The 17,457-nt window shown below is 41.7% G+C and overlaps 1 protein-coding gene across 1 annotated transcript in view; it reads right to left on the bottom strand.

Moving 5' to 3' along the window:
* DNAH7 (dynein axonemal heavy chain 7) overlaps positions 1–17,457 on the bottom strand; it is a 4,771,155-nt gene that overhangs the window by 4,383,290 nt on the left and 370,408 nt on the right. The window contains exon 4 of the mRNA XM_044073696.1: positions 7,118–7,190. Coding sequence (XP_043929631.1) covers positions 7,118–7,190 — 73 coding nt within the window. The remainder of the gene's footprint in view (positions 1–7,117; positions 7,191–17,457) is intronic.

The raw sequence follows: 17,457 nt of genomic DNA, 5'->3' as shown, positions 1-17,457 counted from the left end.
TATGCTGTGATGGCAACAAGGCAGATTTTTCTAAGTTTATCGTGATGCCTAGCTGACAGCAAAGATGATTGGTGGTGTCTCTCGCTCTTGTTAGTAGATGCTTGGTGGTGGCGGTTAGGAGCCAGTCGTCTAAGTACGGAATCACCCGGAATCCTAGACACCTCAAGTGAGCCGTAACTACTGCCATACATTTGGTGAACACTCTGAGGGCTGTAGTAAGACCAAAGGGCAGAGCTCGAAACTGGTAGTGACTGGCTCCCATCCGAAAGCACAAACGTCTCCTGGATCGCCTGTCCATCTTTATGCGGTAGTACACATCCTGGAAATCTATCGAGCACATCCAATCGCTTTTCCACAGAAAAGGAAGTATTGATTGCAGTGTCATCATCTGGAACTTTGACTTCTTGATGGACTTGTTAGTCTGCTGAGATCCAGAATGGGCCTCCAGTCCCCTATCTTTTTTGGAACTAAAAAGAACCTCGAGTAAGTCCCAGATCCAATTTGGTCTACAGGGACATTTTGGATGACTTTTTTCTAGCAACGTTTGTACCTCTAGAGTTGCATGATCCCTTTGACTGGGTGGAACATGTGAGACTGATTTTATTTTTCTAATGGGGGAGAAGAAAAGGGTATGTAATAACTTCTGGATATGATCGTTTGTACCTATTTGTCTTTTATTTCTAGCCAGGCATTTGGGTACAATGACAAGTGACCCCTGACTGTCTCAGGAGTGCTGAAAGGGTTTACCAAGGAAGGAATCCCTGTCACCCTGGTTTTGCGGACCCCATCTGCCACGTGGTTGGCGTCTTCCATTGTTACTTCCCCCTCTGCCCCTGGGGGAAGAATTACCACGTGCATCCAGGAAAGCTCTTTGGGACTTACAAAACCACACACCCCCTTTCTGACCTTTGGGATAAAGTCTGGTAGGGAGGGAGAAACGGACTCCAATGGCAGAAAGAGTCTTTCCTTCCTGTTTGCACCTGGTTAGGGTCTCTAACATTTGGCCCGAACAAAGACAAGCCCTCAAAAAGGACATTAATAAAGGAATACTAAAAGGGTTTTGCGAAATCACATAAGCGCATCCAGGAATGCCTCCTTAAGGAAATTCCTGTACCTGCTGCCCTACTCATTCCACTGGCTGCGTAAGAAATAAGTCACATGGAGGAGTTCATCACGGAGTTTAAGGTGGAGAGCTGGGAGAAAAACTATTTCCTAGCTCCTTCAAAGGGCAAGGGACACTGAAGAAGACATACGCTTTCTATATCTGTCCATTGTTCATGACTCTTTATTCAGTGGATGGACAGATGAGGCTGTCTCAGACAACTCCTTCTTGGTGGCTGTTGCCACCACCATAGCATCTACCGGGACACCTTTACTAAGAAATTCCCTATCTGAGGGTGCAGTGATGAATTTATATGGTCTCCTAGGAACAGGCTCCACAGGGTCCAAAGAGCCCCATGTCTCCACACCTGGGTGGGAGAATTGGCACAGAGATGGACACTGGTGCTTTGGGGGGAAGAGTACTTGGACCTGAGAGCGGAGCATCTGAGGTGACAGCACACTCCTCATCACCTTGAATGTCCCCCGTCTATGCTCAGAGGAACCAGATGACCCCTCCCCTGAACCATGTTGGTGGGCTCCAAGGCCAATGTAGGAGGTAAGTTCACCCGTGCCGAAGCCCCAAGAGGTAGATTCGGGTCAGACAACTGTCCAGCTCTACTCTCCTCACCGGACCCGACAGGGGAGCATCGGCTCCTAGACTCCTTGAAATCTAGTGGAACCAAGGAAGTCGGAGTGGTAGTCGGGGTCAAAGATCCCGGAGCAGGTCTTGGCACCAACAATTCTGCTACAATCAGATCTATGCACTCCGGCTCCAAAGCCCCAGAAAGGGTTGGAGGAGGAATTGACAAAGGGGAAGTGATGTTGGTCGGCCCTGAATCCCTCTGGGTTGGAGTCGACAGTACCTTGACCAGTGCCGATGATCGTAAAAGTCTCTTCATCACCCACTCCACATCATCATCTGAAAGGCTTCAGGAGGACTGAGAGGACGGGGTTAGAGAACTCATTGGCTGTAGCAAAGGAGATCTCAGAACTGGGGAGACAAGTTCCAAGACTGGGGACCAGCTCTAAAACTGGAACTCTGTCAGCCACGAAATCACAATGGGAGTCAAAGCAGGAGATTTTTCGAGCTCAAAAGCCTTCAGGTCCGAATATGATTCCTTAGCATGTTTTTTCATTGGGTCCAAGAGTAGAGGAGCAGAAGATGATCTCTTTCCCGATTTTTCAGATCTGGAAGATGGGGATTGTTGAGTAGGTTTAGAGGAACTCTAATTCCCTTCTAGAGCCTCTGAAAATGGCATTTTTAGTAAGCCTCTAACTATCAGTTTGTTCCTACTTTCCATCAACACCCTGGAACTCTAGGCATGGCAGAATGAACATAATTCTTGAAGGTGGACAGCACCCAAACAATACACACAGCTGGTGTGTCCATCAGTCTGTGACATTTTTTGATTGCTTTTATTACATTTTTTAAAACCTGAAGGTTTTGATTCTTTAGTATCCTTTGACATCTTAACATAAGTCAAAACACAACCAAACAAGTAAGTTAACTAGAAAAAATAAACCAACTTTATATATATATATATATATATATATATATATATATATATATATATATATATATCAAAGTTAACTCACAACCAACAAATATGTATTATTAAACAACAAAACAGGATGAGCAGTCTCTAACTAAAACAACTGACTCCTACAACAGCTAGGGAGAAGGAAAAGAAAGCCCTCTAAGTTAAATGGGCCGAAGGGAGCCCTCTAACTTAAACGGACTACCCAACAAGAAAATAAGAGTAATATCAGTCCAAAACTCTCTAATTTAAATGAGTTTGGAAACCGGGATAGGGAGAAAAAACAGATAGGCCTAGTGGTAGAACGACAGCCACCAGAAAAAACTCAATCAACAGAAACAAACTCTCTCAAAGTACTAAAAACTAGTCCAAATTATTAGAATTACACAATATAGATATATTTTATATATAGATATATATATATATATATATATATATATATAATGTTTTTGGTAATATCGATACTAATCAAAGAAGAAAAGATTCCACTTTGCCTAGACCCTTCATGGAAGCACCCGATCTTGTTTAGCGGCAAACGAGATCTGGGAAATTTTCCCGGAGTGTGATGGGAGAGTGTAGCCACAAGCTGATGGAAGCTCTCAAGCTTTTGTATACGCTGAGTCAGAACCGATTCTCATTTCCGAACCAACCAGCAATGAATGAAGGCAAGCTAGGATAACATAACATTTAATTTTATACTGTTCTGTGTTGTTTTCACTTGAATATGACTGCGTTAATTGACAATGTCTGGCTGACATGAGTGACTGATTATGGTGCATTTATGTGCTGAAATCTTCTAAAGACTACATAAAACACCTACCCAGTACATCATCAAAAGGTGAAGCCATGGTCATGAAATTAGGAAGTAAATGGATAGCTGCTCAGCCTACAGTAAATGTAAATGCAAACACAAGTTTATGATACTTAATAAGCATAATTCTAGTGAGGTAACTAAAAAATGTATGCATTTTAGAATCACATGATGACAGCATAATTACAGCAAGACAAAATGGTTAAAAAACACTGTGAGATAATCTTTAAAATTTGGGAAGGAGAATGGTTGTGCTGGAGAGTTACAGCGCCCTGGGAAATACTGTGTGAGCATGTGTGTATATAAAAATAATTCTGGTCATGTTTCAATTATTACTAAGATTGCACTGAAAGGCATTAGGTTCAGCCTGAGATGGATAACATCCTGGGACGTCAGTGACTATAACTCTGAAATGTAGCTGTACAGAGCAGAGTTCATCTGGGCAAGACAGGTTTAGCTCTGATAAAGATATATATATATATATATATATATATATATATATATATATATATATATATAAGACCAACTGCCCTTTGTATATTAATGTGTACCAGTGTTAGGATTCAAAACCATACTGCTGGTTCTGTGTTACTCCGATACTGAAAGCAGTGGTATAGAAATGAATGCCTGCAGCCTATATGTCACAATGTATGTATGTATGTATGTATGTATGTATGCATTTTATTTATTTATTTATTTTTGTTATATAACTCTTATTACTGGGGGAAAAGGTGGTGCATAAATTTCTTAAGATGAAAAAAGTTTTTTTTCATTTCTCTTCTAAATAAATAATATCATCATCTATTTGGCCAAATAAGAACTCTTGTGTCATGAATCATTTAACAGTCTAGAGTGTATATACTCAGTGTAAGAGTTCTCAGTGTAAGAGTCTGCTCTAAGCCATGCATGTTTCTTCAAACTACTCTTGCCAGAACTGTCCTTTGTGAAGCATCTACAGCATCAAACATAAGTTTCAGTTTATGAACTCAGGTTTTGCCCACTGTGGCTACTATCTTTTTCCAGTTTGTCTGAAGTACTATTGTTTGGAACAGATAGCTCAATTTACTGGATTTGCTTTAAACTGTAACATTACTCTTTAACTGGAATCTATCTGGGCTAAGTGATTAAGGTATTAACAGCTAAGGAGAGAACGTAGATCATATATATCTAGTAACACAGAAACTTTACTGAAAGGTAAAGAGCAAGATATACAGGTATCTTCTAAATCCTTAATATTTAAAAAAATGACTATCCTGCATGTTTTTTTTTTTTTGCTCTGGTGCTTATGAATATATATGCTGAACGTATGCTTTCAAAACATCTTTCAGAGTATAATAAAGTGGTGGCACTTAATTTGATTCTAGGTGTCTCATTATATTTCTCTCTCTCTTATCTGGAGATAAGGAATTCCTTACGGGTTAAATAAAAAGCATCCTAAGAAATTTAAAGTCTCCACAAAAGTATAAACTTTGCCTGGACTTGTGGTACAGATGGATAAAGCCCTGACAAAAGCTCAGGCAACATCGGTTTGATTAGCAGTTCAGCATCTTAACAGCAAAAGCCAGGAGGATTGGCATGCCTATGCTGGGGATGGGTGGAAGCTGCCTGCAACCAGGGACATATCCTGGTGGATACTGGGTTGTATCCACATAACTGCCAGACAGTCTAGCCATGAATGGTAGCAAGAGGAAAGAGTGGGATGACATTGACAGTGATGCCTTGGTCATCCTAGTCCAACCCACTTACAGATCTCTTCCAATAAAATATACCTCAATCCAAGCATTAGCTGTCTCTTCTTCCATCTCTTCTCTCACCTTTCAGCACTGGTAGAGTTGCACTTTTATAGAGCAGAGACTAAGGTCATTCTTTTCTTGGGAAAGGTAAGCCCACCTGCAGGGTTATGAAGGAGGAAGCCAGCAGTATTAGAGGAGAAAGACTATGAAGTCATTCTCTCCCAGGAGAGGGAGAATGGGTCCTCCTGGAGTGTCAAAGCAAGATTCAGCAGGGGACACCTCCTTGAATATGGCATATTTCTGAGGGGAATGAATGACTCTATGGAGATTAATCAGAAATGAACATGAAAGTGGAATACATGACAGAGAAAGCAAATATTTAGCCAGTGAATAAACAAATAAATAATTTCTATACAACCTCAAGATTGTGAAGAAGAGTTCTTATTATCAGAGTACTAAGGTGTAAAGAAGAGTTCTTATTATCAGAGAACTATGAAGAAGAAGAAAAATTTAGATACATAATATCTTATCACTGAAAGTTTAAGTATGTGAGAGGGAAAACAGCAAAACCTGACATCTCTGCACCAAGTATGCTAAAACCGGTCACTGCTGCTTCATCACAGTTTTCTTGTCTGCATTAAAATAGTCACTTGCAGAGGCCTTAATAGTCGAAGAAAGAATTAATTAAAACAGCAGCCAAAGACAATGTAGTAATGGTGTGCCTATCTTCGTTAAACACTATTGAATTGCTAGGTGCATCCTCCGTTATAATGCTGGGATCTAATATGATCATGGGGGTACCAAAGTAGGTAACAACAGAGGTACAACTAAGTTTCTGTGCTCTGGCAGCACCAAGGCTGGAGAGAAGAACTCTGGTACATTTGACATAATTCATAAACCCGTCTTAAGGAGTTGTTTGAATATTTATACCCTCTCCTCAGCAGGGGAACTGTAACTGGAAGTTTAACATGTTTTGCTGCTTTTGTTCATGATCTGACTTTATTAACTTAAGCAACCTTATAATTTTCCTCCGTCTTGCTATTGTCCCTTTTAAGAAACAAGCTGACATAATAAAATAATGAAAAAGCATAGCTATTCATGGTAATAAAAGGGGAATAAAATAATGAAAAAGCATAGCTACCCATGGTAATAAAACAGGAGAAGACCACCACAATTACAATTAATCTTTTTTATTTGAGTGTATAATTGATCATCATTGAAGAAAATGGACAATGGCTAGAATCAAAAGCCACTACTTAGACTGAATTACTCTGGCATTGCCACAGAAAGTGAAACACAGCGATACTAAGGAAAGAAGAAACTCCTTTCACTTCTGGCTATATACGAGTACGTTCTGCACCAACCAAGGTCCCATGGAATACTGACGTAAAGCCAGTATTGACATTCACAAGGATATGAACATAGCTGATGAATACTGTGTCTGAGAAAGAATGCAAGAGGGGGGTAAGCCAAAAGTTAGAATTTACTATTACAGTGGCCCTCAAAGAAGAATGGGGGCTAAGGAAACAGAGAAGTGGGCACATTTGGTCTTTTGAGCAAGGTGGCTTTTTCAACCAAGGACAGTCTTACAACAGATGGTAGTTTATGTCATAGAAGCTAATGACTGGTACAGATGAGTAGCATGACCTGTTATACTGCAACAAGAATCCACCTTGAAGAATGACAGAACTTTATGAAATGCACTACTCCTTTCCAAATAAAAATGATAATCATTGTTTCCTGCTTTTCTAATACTCCAGTTCATCTTGCATAAATGCATTCTTTCACTAGCATTTTTTTTTGTTTTATCAGCTTATCAGGCTTTATCAAATTAGAGTTTTTTGTATTAATATCTAGTAAATAAATATTAAAATATGGGAAGCAAGCACTACATATTTTATAGTTGCATTTCTTGCGTAAATCACTGTACTTACTCTGCACGATGAGGTGGGAGGTCTTGCTTCTTATCATCATCTTTTTCTCTTGGGTCTCGTAAAACAAAGTCAACTGCATAAAAAAGTAGTTAATTTAAAATAAAACATTCGGAGTTTCAGCATTATTCTCTTATCTTACCCTTCTTCACTATACAAAGGCATCATTTCCTCCTAATACACACAAAAGCAATTGCAGCAATGGAGACCAAAATGTAACTTATAGAAAAAAATGGGTAGATGTTAAACTTGTTTTTATTTGTCATCCCTCCTCAAGTTGGAAAGGGTTGCTTAGCCTTTCAGTCTTCCTCACTAAACTTTTAATAACTGTCTCCCAAACTATGGCAGCTTGACAGGTCTTGTGAAACTGCTGCTCCTGTAGTAGTTTCCATCTCAGTACGTAACCATTTTTTCCATAAGTGGCATTTTGGCATTAAACCTACAGACATTTCACTGTGGTCCTATTGCCCTAGAATAAATTAGATAAGAACATATCAGACTAGAAATGTCAGACAAACCTGCATGTAATCAGAATGTTAAGAGTGAGAAAGATTTAAAGCAGCATTTCCTGATGTTTATTATGTTGGACTAAAATTTAGAGTGTTCTCTTTTCAAATAAATTCAACACTGATCTGTGTTAACCAAGGCAGCCATATTAGATAAATTATAAAAGGGAGCAAGCCGTGAATAGAATTAGGAGGAAACTAACATATCATATTAATATAACTCAGAAATATTTCACTTTTAAATAGTGACTATGCATTCCAGGCATATTATATCTGCAAATGCAAGTGGAAAAGTACAATCAGCAACCACTTGTATAAGCCACTAGTAGTGGGAAATCATATTAATTTGACAGTAGGTTCCCCAAAACAGTAGGCTCAAAATTGGCATCTAATGTACTTGAACTGCAAATGGAAATATCAGTAAGCCGCACTGCAAAAACAAACTGTTAATGCCAAAAAGCTGCTTTATCTCTCAAACAGTAAGTTTTGATCCATTTAAGTCTACTTATTTGCCTTCACATATTAACATGTAAGACAATCAACAAACCCTTTTTCATCTGGATTCAGAATAAGTAAATATTTCACCAAATAACACCACAAAGGTAGCCTACTGGCAGACTATGAAACTAGTAATATTCTAAAAAGAATGTCAAAATATTTAGTCACCCGATGTTTATTAAAACAATACAGTATTATTTTAATAAACATTGGGTGACTAAATCTTTAGGCACTTTTTAAAATACAAGTAAATATGACTGGCAGAGCAGGTGAGAAATAGCAGAGGCCCATAACCTCTCACTGCACCATCCAATCTAAAAGAAGAGGCAATCTTGCCTTGACATCTAACTAATGCAGCCCTCTCTCCACTTTTCATCATGGAAGTGTTTATTAAACCAAAACAAATTTACAAACTAATTTATGTGGCAATAGAAAACAATTTTATTTGTTGTCAAAATCACATTATTTTTACCAAATGTGAAATAATGTTTCTACAGATCAGGCATGCAACTCAGACACAGCAATATAAATAATTGTTAGTGAAACAACACTTTCATGGTCAAAATATTCAAAGTCTCAGATGTCTCATAAGCACAGGAATTTATTTCTTGCCCAAAATGGTAAACAGCATCATCACTGATTCCAAAATAACTCTAGCTTTTGTAAATATTTTACTGAAAAAAAATGAGAAAAACAATAGTTATGAAATCATACTTGCATAAACACAAAAAACTGCAGTAAAATAATATAGTTACCATAAGGAAAAGAGGTCACTAACAGTATATCATAACAGCTGGGATAATCACCTCTCTACTCTTTTTGTCCAACCAGGTTTTCATCAGCTATGCCACTCTTTCTTATGATGACCCACACTGGTCTCCTGCCATCATTTTTAGAAGGTGCTTATGCAGATGGACAAGACACTCGTCATGCACCTACTTCCGTTCTTAAAGCCACATATGGCCCTGAAACAGAAGTATTTGCAGTAGACAAATGCAAACATCCTCCAAAGCCAATCATTCTAACAAATGTAATAAATAACTGCTAAACAGAGTAATCAGTTATAGCCAATTTATATATAGATTCCTTAAGGTGATGGAGGGCTGGTAGCTTTGTATCACAATGACCTCTCCTCAAAAATCTTTTGTTACAGTATCAGTAATGCACAGAAATCTGGTATGCTCCAAAGCAGGACATAATTACTTGTAAGAGGTGGAAAATTACTTGGTCCCATAAATCACAGCAGTGCCAACATCAGTCCTGCCTTTATACTGTGCCCTGAGCTATGGAAACAGTAGTCCTTGTAGCAAATTCTAAAAAAAGAAGTTATGTACTCACCATAACATTCCATGTTTGTAGTCCATCTCGCCCTTCATTTTTACATATGGGTTTGGAGCCGATCCTTGGCTCCGACTTGGCCGATTACAAAGCTCAAAGTCTCTTAGTTGGCTCATGGCAAGGTAGGTATCTCATAGTGCACTAGTAATAATCCCCAGATCTTGCTTGCTGCTGACTATAAGAGTGATAGAAAAGGTTATCCAGAAGGAACAACAAAGATGAAAGGCAATACTATCCTGTCTCCAGATCCTCCAAAGACGGGGGTAGGTGGGTGGGTTCGTAAGAATGAAGGGTGAGATAGACTACAAACATGGAACGTTATGGTGAGTAAATAACTTCTTTATGTTCTGTAGTCTTATCTCACCTTCATTCTTACATTTGGGACAGTGTCCTTAGCACCTTTTTCTCGGGTGGCTCATGGGAATATACTCCTAAGAACCATCAAACCAAAGGAGGCTCTACCCCTGGAGGTCACATCCAATTTGTAATGAGTAATAAAGGTATGAGGGGTAGACCAAGTTGCTGCTTCACAAATACTGTCAATTGAACTCTAGCTTGAAAGGCAGCAGATGTGGATAGGGATCTTGTGGAGTGAGCCTTAATTTTAAAAGGAAGTGAGGAGAGTGTGTTGAGGAGATGGAAAGAGTACTTTGAGGGGTTGATGAATGAAGAGAATGAGAGGGAGAGAAGGTTGGATGATGTAGGGATAATGAATCATGAAGTACAATGGATTAGCAAGGAGGAAGTAAGGATAGCTATGAAGAGAATGAAGAATGGAAAGGTTGTTGGCCCAGATGACATACTTGTGGAAGCATGGAGGTGTTTAGGTGAAATGGCAGTGGATTTTTTAACCAGATTGTTTAATGAAATCTTGGAAAGTGAGAGGATGCCTGAGGAATGGAGAAAAAGTGCTTTGGCACAGATTTTTAAGAATAAAGGTGATGTGCAGAGCTGTAGTACCTACAGAGGGATTAAATTGATCAGTCACAGCATGAAGTTATGGGAAAGAGTAGTGGAAGCAAGGTTAAGAAGGGACATGATGATTAGTGATCAGCAGTATGACTTCATGCCAGGAAAGAGCACTACAGATGCAATCTTTGCTCTGAGAGTGTTGCTGGAGAAGTACAGAATGTCAGAAGGAGTTGCATTGTGTTTTTGTAGACTTAGAGAAAGCATATGACAGGGTGCCTAGCGAGGAGTTGTGGTATTGTATGAGAAAATCAGGAGTGTCAGAAAAGTATGTAAGAGTGGTACCGGATATGTACGAGGGTAGTGCGACAACAGTGAGGTCTGCGGTGGGAGTGACGGATGCGTTTAAGGTGGAGGTGGGGTTACATCAAGGATCAGCTCTGAGCCCTTTCTTATTTGCAATGGTGATGGACAGCTTGACAGACGAGATCAGACAGGAGCCCCTGTGGACTATGATGTTTGCAGATGACATTGTGATCTGTAGTGAGAGTAGGGAACAGGTGAAGGAGACCCTGGAGAGATGGAGATATGCTCTAGAGAGAAGAGGAATGAAGGTCAGCAGGACTAAGACAGAATATATGTGTGTGAATGAGAGGGAGGATAGAGGAATGGTGAGGATGCAAGGAGTAGAGGTGGCGAAGGTGGAGGAGTTTAAATACTTGGGGTCAGTAGTTCAGTGTAACGGTGAGTGTGGAAGAGAGGTGAAGAAGACAGTACAGGCAGGATGGAGTGGGTGGAGAAGAGTATCAGGAGTGATTTGTGACAGATGAGTTCCTGTAAGAGTGAAAGGGAAGGTCTACAAGAGGGTAGTGAGACCAGCTGTGTTATATGGGTTGGAGAAAGTGGCATTGACAAAAAGACAGGAGTTTGAGCTGGATGTGGCATAATTAAAGATGTTAAGATTTGCACTGGGTGTGACGAGGGTGGACAGGATTAGGAATAACTATATTAGAGTGTCAGCCCAGGTTGGAAGGTTTGGAGACAAAGCCAGAGAGGCACGATTACGTTGGTTTGGACATGTGTTGAGGAGGGATGCTGAGTATATTGGGAAAAAGATGCTAAGGATGTAGCTACCAGGTAACAGGAAAAGAGGAAGGCCTAAGATAAGGTTTATGGATGCAGTGAGAGAGGACATGCATGTGGTTGGTGTGACAGAGCAAGACGCAGAGGACAGGAAGAAATGGAAACAGTTGATCATCTGTGGCGACCCCTAACGGGAACAGCTGAAAGAAGATGATGATGATGATTCTTTCCATTGGAAGAGTACATAAAAGAGATACAGCTGGAAATCCAATTAGATAGAGTTACTTTAGAGACTGGCAGACCTATCCTAGTTTCAGAAAAGGATATAAACAATTGGTCTGATTTTTTAAGTTCCTTAGCTCTATGTAGGTAGAACCGTAACTGTCTGTGAATATCAAGTTGATGAAATTTATATTCTGAACTGTTTGAATGATTAGGAAAAAATACAGGCAGTTCGATAGTTTGGTTCAAATTAGCCTGAGAGCAAACTTTAGGGATGAAGGAAAGGTTTGTACGAAGGGAAACTCTGTCTTTATGAAAAATCAAGTAAGGAGGTTTGACTGACAGTGCTTGCAACTCTGACACCCTTCTAGCGGATGTAATAGTTACTAGAAAAATGGTCTTACTAGACAGAAACTTCAGTTCACATGAATGCGCGGGTTCAAAAGGCGGGGAAGTAAGTTTGGACAGAACGAAATTTAGATCCCAAGGAGATACAGGTTCCTGAAATGGAGGTCTCAGCAAGGTAGTGTCTTTAAGGAAGGTTTTACATAATCTGTGAACCATCAGATTAGGCTCATATTGTCCCAAATAAAAAACTGATATCGCTGCCAGTTGAACTTTAATTGTAGCAGCAGCTGATCCCTGATGGAAAAGTTCAGTTAGGAATTCTAACACCAAGGGGATGGATGCTGTGTAAGGCTCTACATTTTTCTCTTTTGCCCAGATAGAAAATCTTCCCCATTTGCTAGCATATAACTTCCTTGTGGAAGGTTTGTGGGAAGACGTAAGGATATAGGTCACTGCAGGTGAAAAATCATGAAGCCTGACTATGGATGGAAGTGGAGCAGCCATGCTGTCAAGTTGAGGGTGTGGAGCCAGGGGTGAAGGGAGCCTGACATGTGTACCAAGAGGTCTGGAACTGGGTCCAGAGTCCATGGATCATCTAGGAGATGAGGCCCGAGAAAAGGGAACCAAATCTGATGAGGCCAGTAAGGAGGGATCAGAATCATTTTGCTTCCCAAGGACTTTGCTTTCTGGATCACTTTCGTTCGATATGAGCGGAAATGGGGGAAATGCATAAAGAAGTCCTGGAGGCCAATTGTGGACAAGTGTGTCTCTCGGTGACTCTCCCAGAAGGGGATAAGGGAGAAGTAGCTGCTGCATTTGGCGTTGATCAGACTGGCAAAACGATCGCAGCTAGGCTGTCCCCATTTGCGGAAAATCTGTTCCGCTACTTTCTGATTCAGAGACCACTCGTGTGGCATCAAGATTGCCCTGCTGATCTTGTCAGCTATTACATTGGTTGTCCCAGGAATATGCGTTGCTACTAAAAAGCGCTGGGAAGATATCGCCCACTGCCAAATACGAAGAGCCTCTCAACAAAGGGGGTAAGATCTGGTTCCTCCTTGCTTGTTTAGATACCATACCACTGACATATTGTCCAATTGGATTGCTATCATCCCTAGAGGAAGAAAGTCGTGAAGTTCTTGCAACGCTAGAAGCACTGCTCTCATCTCTAGGACATTGATATGCAAGTGAGCCTCATGATTTTGCCATGTGCCTTGGACAGTCCTGCCTAGATAATGCCCCCCCCCCACCCTCTGGGAGGCATCCAACGAAGGTCCTTTTTGCAAGATTCCATTATGAGAATATGAGACTGAGGCAGTTGTTGAAGAGACCACTGGGAAAAAAAGTAGCCATTGAAGAATTCTTCGCATATGCAATCTCGCTAGCGGAATTAGATTTATGGTAGAAGCCACGGTCCCTAAAAGTTTCAGCACCGTCTTGGCCTTGACTTTTTGTTAAGGAAGCAAGCTGTATATCTGTTGTCTGAGATTTTGAATTGTCTGTTGGAAGACGAGCCATCATGGCAACTGTGTCTATTTCTGCACCTATAAAAGTCATAAACTGAGAGGGCGACAAGGCAGACTTTTCTCAATTGATCGTAATTCCTAGCTGGGTACAGAGCTGGATGGTTGAGTCCCTGGCTTGTAGGAGTAGGTGCCTGGTGGTGGCGGTCAGGAGGCAGTCGTCCAGGTACAGAAACACTTGGAATCCACAACGTCTCAAGTGAGCTGTCACTACCGCCATGCATTTGGAGAACACCCTGGGGGGCTGTGGTGAGACCAAAGGGCAGAGCACGAAATTGGTAATGACTGACTCCCAGCCAGAAGCATAGATGACTCCTCGATGCTCTGTCCATTTTGATGTGGTAGTACACATCTTGGAGGTCACTCCTCAATGCTCTGTCCATTTTGATGTGGTAGCATGCATCTTGGAGGTCTATGGAGCACATCCAATTGTCTTTCTCTAATCGAGGGAATATAGAATTGCAGGGCTACCATTTGGAACTTGGACTTCCTTACTGATTCATTTAGTTTGCTGAGGTCCAAAATGGGCCTCCAGTCCCCTGTTCGTTTTGGGCACTAAAAAGAATCTGGAATAAGTTCCGAATCCTATCTGGTCTGCAGGGACAGTTTGGATGACTCTCTTTGAAAGCAACTTTTGAACTTCTATGGTTGCTTGATCCCTGTGATTGGGTGGAACATCTGAGATCTTCTTGGGGGTGTGGGGTGGAAGAAAGAAGGGCATAGAGTATCTTCTGGTGATTATTCTTTCTACCTACTTGTCTTGGGTGATGTTGAGCCAGGCTTCTGGATACAAAGATAAGCGACCCCTGACTGGCTCCAGAGAAGAGCAGCCGGGCCCCACATCAGGAGCACTGACAAGGAAGGCAACGAAAAGAATTGCGGCCACCCTGATTTTGCGGACCCCACTGCCTCTAGGGCATCTACCATTAGCTCCTCCTCCCCTGCCTCTGAAGGAGCGCCCTGTGCGTCCGGGAAAAATCTCTGGGATTTCTTGAACCACATTTTCCCACCTCTCTATCCCTTGGGGTATGGTCTAGAAGGGATGGTAAAACGTATTCCCATGGCAGAGAAAGTTTTCTCTTCCTGTTCACACCTGGTGAGTGTATCTTTTACCTTTGGTCCAAACAAATAGGAACTGTCTAAGGGGACACTGGTAAAAGTAGATTTGAAGGGCTCCGCAAAATTACATAAGTGTATCCAGGAGTGTCTCCTGAGGGAATCCCTGAACCTACTGGCCTACTTGCTCCCATCTGCTGCATAGGAGATCAGCCTCATGGAGGAGTTAACAATGGAGTTTAAGGTGGACAACTGGGCAGTAACTTTCTCAGGGACTCTTTCAGTTGATGTACCTTGGAGAGCATCTCCTAGCTCCTTTAGGAGATCTCTTTCAAAGCCTAGTAAAATGTGTGAGGTAATTCATCAATCTGAGAGTAAAAGCCGCTGAAGAGAAGATATGCTTCCCATATCTATCCATCATTCGAGACTCCTGCTGCCACCACCATGGCAGCAGGAGTCTCGAATGATGGATAGATATGGGAAGCATATCTATCCATCATTCGAGACTCCTGCTGCCACCACCATGGCATCTACAGGCACACCTTTGGTCAAGAACTCCCTTTGGGGGCTGAGAGAAATGTGTTGGGTCTTCTGGGGACTGGTTCCATGGAATCAGGAGTTTCTCAAACCTTTCAAGTAACTAGGTCCAGGAGCTCATCAAATGGTGGAAACACCCAAGAGGCTGAAGTTTGAGACCCGAAAGCCTTCAGGTACACAGATTCATCAGAAGGGGTGACAGTGGGTCAGCCACCTCTCTACTTTAGGATCTCTAAGATATCTAGAAGGGAGATATCATCAGAGGATGACCTAGGGGCCCCTTCTGACTCTAAAAGATCAGTGTCCGAGGTGATGGACTCATCCAGCGAGTCTACATGTTTCCTCTTTTATGTCCTCTTCTGAGGGGGCTCCTCAGAAGGGTAATCTGGGTAGGTTTCGGAAGACTGAGGGTCACCCAATGGGCACTCCTGAGGCTGCGGATCTCTGCTGTTGAGAGAGAGAGAGATGGTGCTGAGACAGAGGTTGGTACTTGAGGGGGAAGAGTATTGGTATCCTTGTGCGTAGCTGACGACTGAGACAGCACGCTCATCATCTCAAATGCAGATCTCTCGGGCACCAAGGACAGCCCCGGTTCTGAGGAAATGGAGGTAGCCCTCGGCGCCAAAGCGATCAGCTCAGAGATGGATGTAGGGTCCGAGCTCAACCTAGCAGATGCACCGAGAGGTAGGCTTCGGCACCAAAGAGGTTCGGGTCCAAGCATCCCCTGTCCGGGCTGACTGGTGAGTTTCGGCTCCTAGACACCAAGTATGGCGCCGAAGGTGTCGGAGTGGAACTTAGCTTTGAGACAGCCACAAGAGGTGCTGGAACTGAGGGTTCCACAAGTGGCACCAAAATCTCCGGCCTGAAGGACCAACACGCAACAGGGAGAATGGCCTTGGATAGCTCCGAACTGACTGGGTCGGAGCCAGCAACAGTTTTGGTAAGGCAGACTACTTCAAAAGTCTAAGCACTACTCTCTCTACATCTTGGAGGATCTGGATGACAGGGTAGTTGACCTAGATCTCTGTAAAATGGGAGATCGTAAAGTAGGGGAGACCAGCAATAGCTCTCTAGACCATCTCCAATGCAATTTCTCAGTAGCCTGCTCCAAAAGGCTTGGGGCCAAAACTGCAGTGTCAACATGAATAAACTCGACTGGCTCAGAGGACAGTAGAGCCAAAGAGGTAGAAAGCTTATCCAATTTTAAAGTTTTATGAGGAGGTTCAGACAAAATAGTCAGTGCAAGAGAATGTCTCTTTGCTGACTTGACCTTCTCTTTCTTTGAGGAGTGAGACTTGGAGGATGATGAAGAGCTAGCTAAATCCTCCTCGAGAGAAGGCTTAAGACCACCTTTCAATATTAATTTGTTCTTCCTTTCTTGGAGAACTCTGGAGCTGAAGGAGTGACAGAAAGAACAAGTTTTCTGTAGGTGAATGGCTCTGAGGCAGTAAACGCAATTACTATGGCCATCAGTAATTGATATTTTTTGGGAGCACTTAAGGCACTTTTTAAAACCCGAAGGTTTATGATCTTTGGACTCTTTCAACATGTTTAGTACAAATGGAAGTTCAATAAAGACAGAAGAGAGGACAAGGTCCTCCAACTTAAATGGGCCTCGCCCTTTAAGAAAAACTGCACACAAAACACACAACCAAGGACTAGGTCCTCTAACTTAAATGGGCCTAGCCCCGCTAAGATAACTCACACACAGATGAGCAAACCACAGAGGACTAGGTCCTCTAACTTAAATGGGCATAGTCCTGTTGAGGAAAAAACACCAGAAGTTAAATAGAGGACTAGGTCCTCTAACTTAAACGGACCTAGTGCGAGAAAGAGGAAAGAAACTAAGTCAGAAAATACCACAAATTGTAAATGTTAAACAGCAGGCAAAAACTAGCCAATAGTAAACAACACTGCACACAATATACTATTCTGTTTAAAACTAGAAAAAAAACAAAGTCCTAACACAAACACGGACCTACGCTAATAGGAAACAGTCAAAAACTAGCACACAAAAAGGATACCACTCGGAGAACAAAAAACGGGCCTAGAATGGCCAACAAGTTTTCAGCAATAACTATGGAAATTTTGCAAAACACACTACTATTTACTACCTATGAAAAACTAAGACTATGTAAACTAAGCCATCTTATTAGCAGAAATATCAATAAGACTATAAAAATAATGAAAAATATGCAACTTAGCCATGGTCAAGCAAGAAGCACTTCTGAACTCATAGACGCAGCAAACGAGATATGAGGATTCTTACTAGTGCACTATGGGATACCTACCTTGCCACAAGCCAACTAAGAGACTTTGAGCT

This window comes from Protopterus annectens, chromosome 6.part0 (genome assembly GCF_019279795.1).
Source record: "Protopterus annectens isolate FY-2018-M chromosome 6.part0, PAN1.0, whole genome shotgun sequence".
Classification (NCBI taxonomy): Eukaryota; Metazoa; Chordata; order Ceratodontiformes; family Protopteridae; genus Protopterus; species Protopterus annectens.
The sequence above is the reverse complement of the archived record's forward strand: the minus strand, read 5'-3'. Positions and strand labels throughout refer to the sequence as shown.